The sequence below is a fragment of the Lactuca sativa genome, chromosome 5, assembly GCF_002870075.4.
Source record: "Lactuca sativa cultivar Salinas chromosome 5, Lsat_Salinas_v11, whole genome shotgun sequence".
Lineage (NCBI taxonomy): Eukaryota > Viridiplantae > Streptophyta > Magnoliopsida > Asterales > Asteraceae > Lactuca > Lactuca sativa.
The window spans coordinates 59,995,653-60,012,742 of NC_056627.2; the positions used below are offsets into that span (position 1 = coordinate 59,995,653).

At 35.5% G+C, this 17,090-nt stretch overlaps 1 protein-coding gene across 1 annotated transcript; it reads left to right on the top strand.

The window, feature by feature from the left end:
• The first annotated feature begins 12,751 nt into the window (after nt 1-12,751).
• LOC111879697 (protein WALLS ARE THIN 1) lies at nt 12,752-15,475 on the top strand. Its single transcript, XM_023876158.3, has 6 exons — nt 12,752-13,085; nt 13,183-13,245; nt 13,343-13,459; nt 13,551-13,965; nt 14,098-14,249; nt 15,088-15,475. Exons 1-6 carry the CDS (start codon nt 12,859-12,861, stop codon nt 15,281-15,283), a joined length of 1,170 nt encoding a protein of 389 aa, XP_023731926.1. The 5' UTR covers nt 12,752-12,858; the 3' UTR covers nt 15,284-15,475.
• Nucleotides 15,476-17,090: the final 1,615 nt, after the last annotated feature.

The window sequence follows — 17,090 nt, forward strand, 5'->3', positions numbered from 1 at the left end:
CATCCGAAGGTCGTTTAAACATTAGTTATATATCTTGTGTACATATATGGACATAATAGTTCCCTTCAGTCAGTTCAGTACCTTTGGGTAGCAAAGGCATACGTTCATATACTTTTACATGATTACGCTTACATGAGTATGTATACATAGATACGTTTACATGAGTGCACTTACATATATGATAGTAGGACATACATCACTAGGTGCTATAGCATGGAACGAGTTCAGGATCTAACTATACCAATGAATCGCAATGCATTGTGATAGTTATATTCGGTATACATGAGCAGAGTAATGTGGATGATCATGGCATGCAAATATGCAGGGGTCGTGTAAAGGTCCCAAAATCCCTTTGATAGGGGAGCGTCTAGCCTGGGATCTAGCCATCACGTTATACCTTATCCCTCAAATAAGGTAATAGGAGTACAAAAGTAGTCATTTATTACAAATACTACAGTACTTAGAAGAATTACCATAGACTTAAGGTAATTAGTACGGTTGTAGTTCGACACTACACCATAGTACTATTTCATTTTCCCATTACATTCACTTCGTGAACATTCACACGATGCACGGTAATGAAGAAACTATATTTTTGGTTAATGATAGTCAGAATTGGGAAAATACACACTCTTACAAGAGCCACACATACAGACACTAGATGCCTTGGTAGAAGGATACGATTAGTAGGAAACACAGGGCTTCCTAGGATCATACAAAACATTTTTAAACTAACAGTTCATATACATTTTAAATATTTACAGTTCATATACATACAAATACTTACATACAAATTAAGACACTAAAATACTTATGATCTCACCAGCTTTAAAGCTGATACTCTTTTTCAAAATAACTTGTATCCTCAGGTCAACCATAGACAGGTACCGATGCAAGGTTTAGAGAAGATGGTGCTCGTTTAAAACTCATCTTTCTTTCTGATTTATACTTTAGTGTCTATTATAATTTGACAGAACAAACTTGTATTAAAATTATATTATTAATGCAATGGATGATGTTGTTGCTTGTTTACTACTTTTCATTGTTGTGATATTGTACATGACGTCCTCCGCCCCAGAACCTTTCCACCGTTCATGGTTTTGGGGTGTGACACATCTTCTTTAGAAGCAAAGCATTGCTTTCGCGTCCTTTCACTTGAGGATGAGGAGCTGAAACTACCCTTTCGGTTGTTGGGTTGAGGACCTAAACCACTTTTTCGGTTTCTTTCAATTCTATTTCGAGGACGAAAATTTCCTTTTTGGTTTGTTTGGCTACATGAATGGCATTGAGCACAACAAGTAGATTGATTCATTGACACTCCTTTATCCTTAGCATTTGAACTATTGTCTAATCGAACATAATTAGGGTTTTGGGACTTCCAAAATTGTTTTCTTTCAGTGAGATTCTTCTTGTATCGCATGTTACATTGATTTTTCTTTTCAGACACCTTTTTGGGAGTTTTATGGATGTTTACCTTCGGTTTCGATCTTTCTTTATGACTTTCGCTCTTCAACGACGAGGTTTCGCTTGTCACCTTAACTGATTCACTTGGAATCTTCTTGGTACCATTGCTTGATGGCACATCAAAACGTGTAGGCTTGTTAAGTGGTTCTGCCACATATATGCCTTTAACCCTCCATGAAGTTCTCTCAGAAAGACCAACCGTTTCATCAGCATTGTCTATTGGTGCTGACCAAAAAAATTCATCACGTCCTCCAGCATTATCCTCATTGACTAATGCTGTGAATTCAGCCGTTTGCTTCTGTGTAACGCCGCTAGCTGTATAGACTTGATTTGGCGTGGTTTGAACCTTCTAATACACCAAAGCTTTTTCTTTCATGACTTTGGACTTGTTTTGGGACAAACGAGAACTCAACAGAATTTTCAGAAATAAGATTTTTGGTAGGTTCGGGTTCGCTCTTGACAAATTCAGAACAGTCGACCTCATCTTTTATAGATATTTCACTCATATCATCATCCTCGTAAAATTTAGAAGTATTTTCAATATCAATTTTTTTTCTGAATTCAACTTGGCATTCAAAGAGTCAAATTTCTGTATAGTTTCGGTTCTAATCTTCAGTTTATCATTTTCATCCAATAAATTATTAAGCATGTCCTTATGATCTTTGGACTGGATAAAAGATTCAATTTTGTCAACACTAATTTTATAGCCAGGAGAAACTTCATCAGACGAGAGAACAACTTCACAGTCATAAACATCAGCATCAATTTTGTCCTCCTTTAATTCAAGGAACGGAAGAATCATTATGTGGATTTTCCTACCTATTTCATAATCTAGATGCAACTGAGTAATATTGGAATATAAAAGTTTAGCAATTAAACAAAAAAAACATTTCTTTGTTTTAAAAGCTTCAAATTATCCCTTTGCAAATAAATTGTCTCATCCTTGATTCTAATTATCTCTTTCTCCTTTTTCTCAATCCATATTCGCCTCTGATCACTCTTCAAAGACATCCTACTGAGTTGATCAGTTTGGTTAGAATTTGTGAGGCGATTTTGGGTTAAACTACCACTTAAACTAGAAAATTTAGATTTTAAACCGTTCATCTCTTTTTCATAGTTTGTGACATGGATTTTTAAATATTCGAGAATAAAGTGTACCTTCTTGATCAATTCTCATTGATCTGCTCTCCAATAGGCTTGGAAGCGAAGCACCTGTCTTCTCGTTCCTTCGCTTTTTCTCGACCCCCATCGGTGGTGTGACCCCTCATCAGTGACACTCCCGCTGTCACCATCAAACATTTTCCTTCAACAGCATGCTTATCTTCTTTTTCCATGAAAGCCCTGCCATGTGTAGGCTTTCTAACTTCTTCATCCTCTGAGTCAGTGGACGAAACTTCAACACCACCAAACTCGTCATTTGCAACATTTTCCTACACAATAAGAACATTCATATTAGTGGGAAACTTTTTGCGAATGAACTTCTTTGGATTTGACACCATCAATGCATATTCTTCATTGGTAAAATCAAATTCGAACAAATCTAAATCTTCTTCCTCCTCAATTGTACTCTTTCCTTTGGAAATTAGAGCCAAGGAACCCATGCTTGAAACCACATTCGTTTCTTTAGTCACAACACCTTCATGTGACTTCAGTATCCCTACTAGCTTTGCCAAAGAATAAGCTTTGAATTGTTCACGGGCCTTTACTTTAGATACTACAGCCATCTATTCAGATCTTAGGCCATTCATGAATATGACCTTCTGTTCAATAACTTCTCTCTCTATGCCATGCTTTATAATTTTGCTAAGAACATGATTAAAGTTATCAAAGGCTTGAATAAACTTCTCTTCAGGTTTCTGCTTGAAGTCTCCAAACTCTAAAAGTAATAGAGTCTGAATTGAATGCTCAAGATCCTCATCTGTAGAATACAGCTCTTTCAATCTATCCCCAACCTCTTTTTTCGTCGTGCATGAGCTAACCAACTGAAAGGTGTCAGACTGTAAGGCAAACCTGATCATTCTAAGCGCTTTTATATTGCATGCAAACTTATCCTTCTCATCTTGAGGAACATCTTTAACATCAACCATAAGTTAGTTGTACTCCTTTTGAGTCTTTATGATTCTTTCTGTGCCAGAGTGAGCGAACGGACCAAAGGTGATCGCTTCCCAGATCAAATACCCATTATCTTCGGAACCGATCACATAGTCTTCAACGTGATACGTCCATACTTCGTAATCCTGAGTAAAAGAACGGGAATTCTAGTTGTGGATCCAATTTTGTTGGAAATATTAATAGGGTTTGTGCTGGAATCGTCGTGTGACATGATGATATTATGAAAAACCTGTTCAAGATCAGACTTGTAAATAAAGTTAGGGTAAAATCGAAATCTAAGAACAACGTCAATAACAAGATGAAGGTTTCTAACAGAGATCAATATTAGCGGAAAAACCCTAAAACCTTCTTCAATAGAAGAGATGCATATAGATTACACAGTCTCCTGCTCTGATACCAATTGATGAGTTCAAAAACTCTTTAGATGGATTAGATCTTCAACAGATTAATGAAAAACAAATAATCAAACAATGCAAACAAAAGTTGAATGAAAATAAAGCTTAATGATTCCAATATAGTCACACCTCAACAGAGCTCGATAAAGAACTTCCGCTGTAGAGGTGAGCTAGGGTTTTACAATGCAATTAATGAGAGTAATAATCAAAAGCGTTAATGATAAGAGTGCATGTGTGCAACTTATATACTAAACCCTAAAACAAAACACACGGATGGAGAGCCCCAAACTAGTGACAAAACTGAACTAACAACCGAGCCCAAGACACAATACTTTAATCCCAACATCCTTCAGTATATTTCTCATTTAGATGCTTTTAAGTGAAACCAAAGCTCCAAGCAGTAGATCTAGGCTCCTAGGGTGTTGTTATCACTTAAAGTTGCTAATTTTACGTGCATGCAAGGCTCCATGAAGCTAAAACATTCATAAGTAGCCTTAGAAGAAGGTTTTGGACATGGAGGAGGGCCAAAGCTTCATAAAGCTTGAGGCTTTATGTCGATAAGGGCCTAGAGGAGTCCAGATAAGAAACTATGCCCTTATGAAAAGCTCAAATCCGAAAGTGAACCTATTTTGCACCAAAATAACCATATTTCAACATAAGAGGAGATCTAAGAAATGGAAAGCCAAGGTAAAGACTTTTTTACCTTCAAATGAAAGCCAAGATGATGTAGATACTGGATCTACAAGCTTCTTCCCATTCCAAGCTTCTTAATCTTCAAGCTTCTTCAACAAATGCACCAAAAACACACTTTTAGCCTCTTACACACTCAAGAATTGGGTTTAGATAGATTAGGGTTGCTTCTGGCCGTCAAAAGGTGGTAAGGAGGCTGGAGGAAAGGACTTAAGGTCCTTTAAATAGGGTACAAACCCTAAAAAATAGGTTTTTCATGCACAACCTCTACTCGTCAAGTTGGGGTCCTCCAACTCGTCGAGTAGAAGCCATAAACCACACGATATTACTAGGTTCGACACGACGAGGTAGGTCCTCCAACTCTTCAATTTCCAACAATAAAATGAATACAAAGCTTTTAAATGGGAGTCGAGATTTTTCATTTGGTATGTCCAACATTTCCTTCACCTCTTTCTTCTGGTCTACTATGTGTGTTAGAAATGCATAATACTTTTTGTGCAAGTGCACCTGTGCTGGGATGTGCGAGATGATTCAGAGTCCCTTGTAGTTACAACAATAGGCTCCTGTATTGCTACCTTCGCTCTAATGGCTAAGACTCTACCTTGATCACCTCTACCTAAGAATTTGCCTTAGGACAATGCCTCTTTTACTGTCGAGTTTTGCCACATCTATAATACGCACGGCTCACCCATGAGTTGGATGTCTAATTGTCACTTTGGGTCGGGATCTTACAATTTTGGCAGTGTTCCTCCTTTTGTTTATAGTTGAAGCAGAAGTTATTATAAGGGCACTTGTCGCCTTTTGGGAGATTTCTGGCGTATTGTTTTGGTTGGTTGATGGCTACAGGGGTGGTAGTGGCGAGGACTTCCACCGTTCCCTACTTCTTCTAGGGCTTGTTGTGGTTTTTCTTTCTTTTTATTCTAGAATTCCTTCTTGTTGCTCCTTTACTTTAGGGTGTCGGATTTTTGAACCATGGTTTTCATGGTGGATGCCTTGGTGAGTCAACTGATGAGCGAAGCGCTTTGCACTGTCAAGGGTGGTTGGTCGAGAAGAAATGACCATCCATTGGATTTTTTGTCTCATGGAGCCTATTCCTCGTCTAAAGAGTGTAGGCGGTCCGTAATGTTCCCTTGCTCCACTTGTAGGTTCAACATGGCAACCGTATGGTGCTCTTGTTCCTGGTGGATGCATCAAATTTGTATTATCGCATTCCGAGCTTCGCCACCGATCTTTATTACCTCGTGATGGAAAGCCTGAATCCGAGTGTCCAAGGAGCCACTCATGGTACAATCAGACGTAGTACTTGATCTGTAGGTTGGCTGGGGCCCGGAGCATGGTGTAGTGGGTGCATGTCGAATGTGGATCGTCGGTCGTCTTCTCTAGCCCATGCATGCAGCTAGGTTGCCCATTGTGGGGGTGCATCCTCGAAAGAGGGAGGTCAAAGGGTCTCATTCCTGCTCCTGATAGGGTAGGTTCATTAGCGATCTCTTCAACGTGTGCCTCCTCGTCTAATCCCTCCTCAGAATCCTCCTCCTTGTAATCCATCTCTTGGTAGTCTTCATGATCCTCTTCTAGATCCCCATCATGAACCTCTTCTGGCTCCTCCTCTATCCATCCATTAGTGCCATGGAAGGGTAGCAGGTAGAGACGCACAAAACCCGAATCCGATCCGATCCGATCCGATCCGGTTTTGCTTACGTCATCAAAAATCCGACTCGGATCTGGTCAAAATCCGATCCGGTTCCAATCAAAATCTGAATCCGATTTAAAGTCGGTTTAAACAGATTTTGTGGCTTTTAAGTGGATTTTGGGGCGAATTTGGATTTGGTTTTTAGCGAATCTAGCTTACGATCCGGTATCAAATCCGATTTGGAATATAGGATTACAATCCGATTGAAAATCTGGTTTTAAATCCGATCCGATCCGGTTTGGTCAAAACCGGTTTTGACACAATCCGGTTTCGGATTGGATACGGTTTTGAATAGTGAAACCGGTTTTGTGTGCATCTCTAGTAGTAGGGGACTTCGTGGTGAAATCTGGCCATGTCGTATGTGCAAGAATAGAGGTATAAGAGAAACATAATGAATCTAGATGTATAGTTCTATAGTGTCATAAAATACTCCTATAGTATCTTAAACTATATGTTTGGTTATAGGATTTATTCGTATAGGCTATTGGTAACTTTTAGACTTATTTTTCACCACGGCTATTCCCAAACACATGTTAGTCATATCTTGTATAAATATAGTTGATCAGGCTATATTTATCCCAAATATGATTACATAACTATCTAAGTTTAATTGTAGTGTTCAACTAATATTTTTACTTTTGCACTGTTCTTGTCATGACACCGTTCTAGTATGTATGTACTTATACTTTCTTATAAAAGTATCATTATATTTTGAAAGTATACTTGTGTGAAAATGTTTAGTCAGAGACTTTTAGTACCATTGTATTTATAGTTGTATATCTTACATGGTTTGACATACTTAGTTCACTATAAACAATGCTCTGATACCAATCTGTTAAACCCCCAAACCAGGATGGCGGAAACGTCTAGGGGTGGATGACTTTCATGTTTTGTATCATAAAATAATGAATAATAGTGCTCAAATCAACACAACCATCATAATTATAATTTGGAAAATTACATTGTATCTGAATGTTGTTTGTTTCAATTCCAAATACATTATGACAAAATGAATAGTGTGATGTTGTAACGTCCATCCTCACAATTTTGTAATTATATTCCCTAAGAATACAAGTAGTTTGAAAAAGTATCACCAATTAAGTTGGTGAGTTCATCAGGGTTTGTATGAAGAATTGTAAGCCTTTCCTTCTAAAATGATAGTGTTTGTTTTCGAAAAATCCAATATTTTCCTTAAAAATGAGTTGTAGTCTTAGAAACCCTAAGACCGAAATTATAAGTATTTCTATACTTAAAATAGTGATATGTAGTTTTAATCTATATAAAACCATTTGAATGTATGTTTCCCCGTGCTAAATGTATTGTTGATCTTGGAAATCAGTTATAGTCTTAAAAACCCTAAGAGCGAAATGTATAAGTATTTCTACACTTAAAATAGTAATAGGTAGTTTTATTCTTATATAAAACCATATGAATGTATGATAGCCCTATAAACCAAATGTATTGTTAATCTTAAAAATCAGTTGTAGTCTTACAAACCCTAATACCGAAATGTATAAGTATTTCTATACTTACAATAGTAATAGGTAGTTTTATTCTTATATAAAACCATATGAATGTATGTTAGCCCCGTAAACCAAATGTATTGTTAATACTGAAAATCAGTTGTAGTCTTAGAAACCCTAAGACCGAAATGTATATCTATTTCTATACTTAAAATAGTAATATGTAGTTTTATTCTTATGTAAAACCATATGAATGTATGATAGCCCAGTAAACCAAATGTATTGTTAATCTTGAAATCAATTGTAGTCTTAGAAACCCTAAGACCGAAATGTATAAGTACTTATATACTTACAATAGTATTATGCAGTTTTATTCTTATATAAAACCATATGAATGTATGATAGCCCCGTATACCAAATGTATTGTTAATACTGAAAATCAGTTGTAGTCTAAGGAACCCTAAGACTGAAGTGTCTAAGTATTTCTATACTTAAAAATTAAAATAGTAATATGTAGTTTTATTCTTATATAAAACCATATGAATGTATGTTAGCCTCGTAAACCAAATGTATTGTTAATACCTCATGTGAGTTATTATAACCGTGCTAATGACATAGATGGCCTGTCGCGACGTTCTTTAGGCGTCGTAATGTTATGACATATGTCACCCATACTTGCCGGTCTAATAGTAGCTAACAGCTAGGGTGTGAGATTGTCAGTCCCGTATAGATCTATACACAAGTATCACGCTCTCTTACGGGAGATTCTGATTATAATATAGGAGTTTTGTAGGTACTCTGGTAGGTACAGTGAAGACTATGTGTCACAAAATTGTATTAACTAGTTTACGTATAGTGTAATGAAAACCCTTTTTTGTAACTGGAAATATTGAAAATGAAGGGGTATGAAATCACCTTATGTGTGTTTTCTTAATGAATAGAAGGTTGTAGATGAAAAGTTTCAAGATAAGAACACTTGAAGAACACTTTGAAGATTTGAAGATCATATGAATAGCAATAAATGATAATGTGTGTAAATGGATTGAAACTAGCGTATATGTGTGTAGAATCACTAGATCATGAAGGAAGTGCTTACTAAAAGTTCAAGAATCAAATTGGGAGAAATTAAGGTTGGAACTTGAGAGCCTTTCTTGGAGAAGAAGATCAAACGATGAAGAAATGGTGAAGAGAAATGACCTTGTGGCCGTAACTTAAAGAGAGGGAGGGAAAGAGGGTAGTGGGGTAGGTAGAGTGAGTTATGAGGGGTGATGAGGGGGAACATGGATGATACTTAAAGTGGTCTACTTTAGGGTTAGTAGTTGGCTAATTAAGACTAGAGTAAATCCTAATTAACTAGTAAAATTTGTAAAATTAAAAGTCAAACTTTTATAAATCCTAGAATTTTTATAAAATGGTGAGGTTTTTATAAAGAAGATATGGTATAAAGGATGTATAAAATATTTAATTTGAATTATAAAAATTCAAATTATTATAACAACCATTGTTATCAAATAATAATGCATTATATAAATAGTTAGGTTGACTTATTAAGTTTGTTTCGTTAAGATTTGGTGCTTGGTTGGGTATAGACTTTGATGTATTTGGTGACGAATTCACCAAAAGTTTGTGTTTGTAGCCTTTGATATGATCTTGCGCTGTAGTGTTAGGTTTATGTACTCCACTACATTGTGCTATGGATATTATGTATTCCCAAATAATATATAGTTGGATTATCGAGTTGTTATGTTACTAACCCTAATTAGGGTTTATATTTGATAATTGGAAATTTAGAGAAGTACTTTGTATTATAATTGTAAATTGTACATTAGGAACGTTAGGAAACATAGTGTTTACCCTAAAATTCTAATACTATTTGAGTTGACTTGTTGACTTGTTTGACCCAAACATAACAGTCGTCACAGAAGTAAAGGCTTTAGATGAGTATGTACCTTCCATATTACCAATAACAGTGACATCTTCATTCTGAGGTTTCTCATTAATGAGTTTGATAAATTTGTTATACTATTCACTAGTAAGAAAATGAGCATCACCAACACCAGTTGACTCATCATGAACACTAGAAGGACTACTTGAAGAAGGATTAGGAACACATGAAGAATTAGCAGAGAATGATTTATTCTGATTAGATTGACCATTAAATTCATTTCTGGAATTAAATCTTTAGGATATACAATCAATTTATAACATTTTTCTATAAGATGGCCTTTAAGACCATAATTCTTGCACTACAGATTCTGATTTCTTCCTCTATTTTGATTTGATTATTGATTTTTTCTATTATCCTTAAATCTACTATTAAAAGCAGACGACTGACCCTAGAAGTAGAGGTGGTAGAAGAGGAGAAAGACCCACTCTTCTGATGAGACTCTTCATGAGAAATTATGAAGAAATCAACTTTAACATTGGGCAATGGATCCATAAAAAGAACATGACTCTTTACTCGATTAAAGGAATCATCTAACACAAACAGAAATTGCATAAGTTTCATAAGTTTTGAGTGATCGTTAAACTTAGTTGCAGCCTCACAAGTACACTCAACTAAGTTCATAAGACCATTAATTTCCTTCCACAGAGACTCAATTTTATTAAAGTATTCAGAGAGAGAAGAACCACCATGAGTAAGCGAGTTGATTGGTTGGTGAATTTTGAAAATAACAGAACCATCAGACTTATTATAAGTCTCTAATAATTCATTCCAAACATCCTTAGCTGACTCAGAGTAAGCATGACTAGAGTATATAAACTCAGAAAGAGAACAAAGAATCCAAGAACACGCTATGAAATTAACACACTCCCACTTAAAAGATTTGATAAGATCAGTTGTATCATTTTTAATAGTCCCATTTACAAACCCTAATTTATTTCGATCTTTTTGACTTCTAATCATAGAGCTACACCAAATACGAAAGTTTTTGGTCCCATTAAGTTTAATAGTAACTATAGCAGTCATAGAATTATCAGATGGGTGAATATACAATGAATCATCAAAATTAATAGAGTATGCCTTACTTCCACTAGATGATTCATCCGTTGGACCAGCCATATTATCAACAACCAAGAAACACAATAGCAATTAAAACACACACCAAAAACACAGACCACTATGGTAGCCTTAATGTCTAGATGGTCACCACTGTATGTTGGGGCCCAAGACATCAATCATAGATTCGAGAAAAAAAGAACAATAGTAGATAGCAGACAAACAAGTAACTGGTGCACTTAAGACAACCACGATCTCCCACAACTACACTACAAAGAGAGAGAGAGAGAGAGAGAGAGAGAGAGAGAGAGAGATAAAGATAGAGATAGATAGATAGAAAAATAGATAGATAGAGAGAGAGAGAGAGAGAAGAGAGGGAGAGAAAGAAAGGAACAAGAAACCCTCACAGTTTGAATGAGCAAAGAAGACGACTGGTCGACTCTCTTGTCCATTCTCTACTAGGGTTTATCGGTGATGAACTCTGGCCCCTAGAGAGTTATTTTAGACTAAGAGATTAATCGAAAAGAACAGGCGTCAAAGTACCAGAGATCAACGACGAAGCACCAAAAAAACGAGAAAACACCACATATGGCAATTGGTCGATCTGCAAGAACACACACACACACAAAAAAAAAAAAAAAAAAAAAAAGGCTCGCAGTACCAGGATCTTAAGGAGATACCAAGTATTTGTTTTGGTTTAGGAAAAAACGCAGAAACCCTAGATTGAAACAATGAAACCAAATTCAACACATAATGTGACAATCTAAAGAAAACAAGAAAAAAGAGGTCAGAAAGTACCTTTTAGACGATGATCGCAAAAGGAAAACCTCAATCGAGTGTAGAAAACAATGAATCAGAGCATATTGCTCTGATACCATGTTAAAAACTCTCAAAAACACAATAGACAACATCAACAGTTCATTTATTTCACTGAAGTAGTTGGTTTTCATCAACATACAATCAGAACCTCGCTACCATAACACTCACTCTCATACAAAAATCTAAACTTAATTATTTGAATGATTTATAGAATACAAAGAAGAGTATGAAAAGCATAAATGTAGATTTAACGAACATGAGAGAAAAATGAGAGAATACTACAACTATGTGTGTAAGAATAAGAACATCTACAAGCCATCAGACCTTAAGTATCCGGGACAAACCCGATAATTAGATCCGCGTGTTAACCTGGAAGCAATTAATAAGTTTAACTACTTAATCCATCAAACCTGCATTATTTAAACAAACTACCAGACAAATATGATAGCAAAACTAATAATTAATAACTTACACTTAAAACCCTGAACAACCAAAAATTGTTAAAATTTGTTAAGTTTGAATAAAACCTTATATTTTTAACATGATCTTAGTAAAACTTTGTTATGAGGATGTTTATGAGTTTATTAGAGGAAATACATTCGTTTTATTCAAGTTCAACCACAAAACTTTATAATTTTATGGTGTGATCATTAATCGAATGTACATTAAAAGTAGTTAATTTAATCATATTATCTCAATTAACCTGATTTAACATTTGATTTTATATTGAAAAAAAAAAATACATAGGAATTTAAAATATCTTACAAAATTTTATAACATGGCATGAATCGTTAAGGTGGAGAAGGGGTAATACGGGAAATGTAGACTCCTTCCTAGCTAGTCGACCCCTCGTGCGCGATCTCTATCATTTGCTCCCCTCTTTTTCATTTTTCATCATTAGTCGCATGCCCTCCTCTCTCCTCCTCCCTCTTAATTAAATTTAAACCTCTCTTCCTTTTAGTTTTATTACTCAAAACACCTTCTTCTTTTTTTAACAGTTGACATTGCCAATATACTTGAAAGTTTTTGAAGACCCCACATAATTTATGGACCCACCTTTCTTCCAACTGGAACGTAGAACAGGAGGTTGTGGTGGTATATTTATACCTCCCCAAAACCTTCCCATTACCATCACCTCCTCCCCTCGACATCCTCCCTGACATCCCTCTTTCGGTCACCGGAGTACCTGTATCTGTCTGTGTGAGCTTAATAACTTGTACTCAAATGGCGGAAACCGGTGGTGGCATCACCGTCGCCCATAGAATTAAGGGATGGTTCCCGGAAAGGACTCAACTGCACTTGGCCATGCTGGCTTTGCAATTTGGTTATGCCGGTTTTCATGTCGTTTCAAGAGCTGCCCTTAATATGGGCATCTCGAAGATCGTCTTTCCAGTCTATCGAAACCTCCTCGCTTTCTTCCTCCTCCTCCCCTTCGCTTATTTCCTCGAAAAGTAAGAGTCAACAAGTATTCTCTAACTTTCATAAATATGAAAAATAAGTGATATCATGGATTCTGACATAGTTTTTTCTTCGGTTTTGTTCAATCAGGAAGGAGCGACCTCCGATTAACTTTAACTTTCTTGTCCAGTTCTTCCTTCTCGCGATCGTTGGGTATAGTTTTTGAATCCAACACATGCAAATCAAAGTATACGATTCTTTAGGTTTATATATTGTTTTCTGAAATTCGTGTTATATATCTTTGTATCAGGATTACAGCGAACCAAGCTTTCTACTTGTTGGGTTTAGACAACACTTCTCCGACGTTCGCCTCCGCCATTCAAAACTCCGTTCCCGCCATCACATTCCTCATGGCAGTGATTCTCCGGCAAGCTCTCACACACCTTTAATTAATCAAATTTACGCTTAAACTAACCCAATGGCTTGTAACTAATATGTCCAACTCATTACAACTACAGGATCGAAAAGGTGAGACTGGACAGAAAAGACGGGATCTCCAAAGTAGCCGGAACTGTATTCTGCATAGCCGGAGCATCGGTGATCACTCTCTTCAAGGGTCCAACAATATACAGCCCATCGCCGACACTACACAGTGTTAAGGAAGCTTCGCCGGTGTTGCAATCACTCGGAGACGCAAACGGAAAAAGCTGGAGCCTTGGGTGCGTATTTCTAATAGGCCATTGCTTATCATGGTCGGCGTGGCTGGTGTTACAAGCTCCGATCTTAAAGAAGTACCCAGCTCGATTGTCCTTCACATCGTACCAATGTTTCTTTGGAGTCCTACAGTTTCTTGTCTTAGCCGCCTTCATGGAAAGGGACATCAATGCTTGGTATATTCGCACTGGTGCTGAGCTATTTAGCGTGTTTTATGCTGTAAGTCACTAAGATTTTTGAATAATTGATGTTGAAAAGGATATATCGATCGCATATGCATATTTGATTTTTCAAAGTTAATTAAGAATACATGGAAAAGGTGGTATTTAATGCATGTGTGTTGTAATGCAGGGTGTGGTGGCATCTGGGATCGCATTTGCTGTACAGATATGGTGCATAGACAGAGGTGGCCCGGTTTTCGTGGCCTTGTACCAACCGGTTCAGACCCTCGTGGTTGCTCTCATGGCTTCAGTCGCTTTAGGGGAAGAATTTTATTTGGGAGGGTATACTCACTTAACCATCACAACCCTACCACACATGTGCACACATACTACTCGTACCCATCCTTCTTTACTTTTGTACCTATAATACCTTACATTCACATTCAACCCTCACACTCATAGTCTCGTATCGACATTTAACAACACTCACACCATCAAAGTTTTATATGAGCTAGACACAGTCTCATTTGACTCTGTATATATTTATATACAGAATTTGATCATATCGTAGACACAGTCCCATTTCACTCTCCCATTTCACTCTGTATATATTTCTATATAGAATTTAATCATATCGTATACAAAATTTGATCATATCGTAGACACGGTCCCATTTCACTTTGTATATTTATATACGGAGTCTCGTTTGACCCTATATTTTATATATATACAGAAGTTGATCATATCGTAGACACGGTCCCATTTCACTTTGTATATATTTATATACAGAGTCTCATTTGACCCTATATATTATCGTAGGCACGATTCCGTTTCACTTTGCATATGTTTATATATTGTCTCATTTGTACGTGTATATTATCGGATTTTCTCTTTGATTATATTTTCTTTCTCCTTAATTAAGGACACTTTGAAGAGAAAATGAAGGAGCAAAACCCTAATAAATTATAAGATAGTAGTAATGTAGTTGGAGCTGACAAACCCACATGCACTTGTACAACCCCTAGCCATAAGGTTATCTATGTAACGTGGGTCCAACCTTACACGTGAATTCAACAACTAATATTGTGTGGATCCCTAATTTACAACGATTTCTATGGTTTACAAAAAAACTTATTCAGTCAAAGATGAATGAGAATATTTTATATGTATGGTTTTACAGGATAATTGGGGCCGTGTTGATCATAACTGGATTGTATCTTGTGTTATGGGGAAAGAATGAAGAGAGGAAGTTTATGTTACAAAAGCAACCGGGTATGGTCCAAGCCGAAACGGATCATGGTGCACCGAGGACAACGGGTCATGTCAAGTCATCCATCACCCAACCTTTACTCCCTCAGTCGACTGAAAACGTTTGATTAGTATTAATTAACCTTACGTTTATTTTTGTAACTAGTGTGTATTATTGCTGGGACTTCAAATCAAAACTAAAGAAGTTACTAGGCATCTATTAATTATGTGAGAAAAAAAAAAGTTTGGTGTGTTTTATGAACCTTTTGTTTGGGTGTTCCCGTTTTTAGTGTTGGAATGATTAAATTTAAGGTTACTTATCTGATTATGTACGAAAATTTGTATTTCATATCGAGTTTGGTTGTTTAATTAGAAAAAGAAAAAAAAATGAACTAGTTTGGCTGGTAAATTTGGTTATAGAGAAGATTCTGGTAATTTGAAAACATTATGTGTATATTATTGACTTATTGTATGAATATGATATTTGTATATATTATTATTATATGTATAATTGTTTATTCCAAAAAGGATATGGATGTTTCTTTTGGTTGTGTTTATTCATCATGGGAGCATGCCCTCCTACTTTTGAATAAAGGAAAGTAAGAGGAAATGCCCAAGGGAAGAATGTGATTATTAGTGTTCCTTAATGTTGGGACCATGGACTGTTAATGGTTATTTAAGGGTTTTATTTATTAAAAGTAGATTTGAATAGCAATAATATCATAATATATGATTTGATATGCGGTCTTAACAGATTATTTGTCGATATATCTAAAAACGATTTGACAAAGACAAAATGTCTTAAACATGTCAAGAATAGCAAGTTGAAGGTCGGATTTGTTATAAACGAGTGATGATGGGTGTGTTGTGGCGAGTTTATTAATGTTATATTTTCAACGGAATAAACTAATATAAAATATTGATATGTAAGATTATTTGCTTAATTTATATATTTGATATGTATATATGCAAAAAGAATTAAGAAAAATGCATGACCGAATTGAAAAAACAAAAATGAGGCTAAAATGATCGTTTTAAAGAAATTTAACATAGGATCCTGGACAGTAAGAACCTCAAGGAGCAAGGGTACAATTATTGCCAATCACAGTGATCATCCATTTAAATTTCAAAACTTGATCTTTAGACCGAAAAGTATAGGTGAGAAACTCCTCTATTTTTTGTGGATCATAACATCCTTTCTTTTTTCATTTTTTTTTCTCACTATTTTTTAATTTAAAAAAATATATATTTCCTACAAATATTATACTCATTTTGTAGGAAACTAAAACCATTAGTTTTGATATATATATATATATATATATATATATATTTTTATAATTTTTAGTAGGTATATAATTTAATAAATATTAAAAAATATAAGGTCAATATTAATATGAGAGAGAGTGAGGGAATGGGCTCCCTCACCACCTTTCTCTCAATCAAGGTGCAGTGTTCAGCTGAGAGGGAAAGCCTTACTCACCCTTTCCCTCGACCACACCATCTTGCCTTATGTAAAACAAATGTACAATACCAACATAAGCACCAAAACTATAATTAATCTATTTCTTTTTAGAATGAAAAGCTATATGGACCAAAAATAGAATTTTTTAAATTAAAAAACTAAAAGGACCAAAATTGTATATACTCCATTGTAAAACATAGGGACAAAAACTATAATTAATCAATTTTATTTTAAAATTAAAAATTAGACAAAAGTTTCTGTAATATACATTTTTATAAGGTTTAGTCCAAACATTGACTTTTTTGGCTTCATGATTATGATTTTATTTGTTAGTTTCGTTGTGGATTTGACCCCTCAGTTTATTGTAATACCCTTCGGGTATTTATTTTCTATTTTTCTTTCATTTTTTTCTAAATCTAATACTCATTTATTTATTTAAATAATTAAAAAATAAGAGGGTCTCTCTCTCTCTC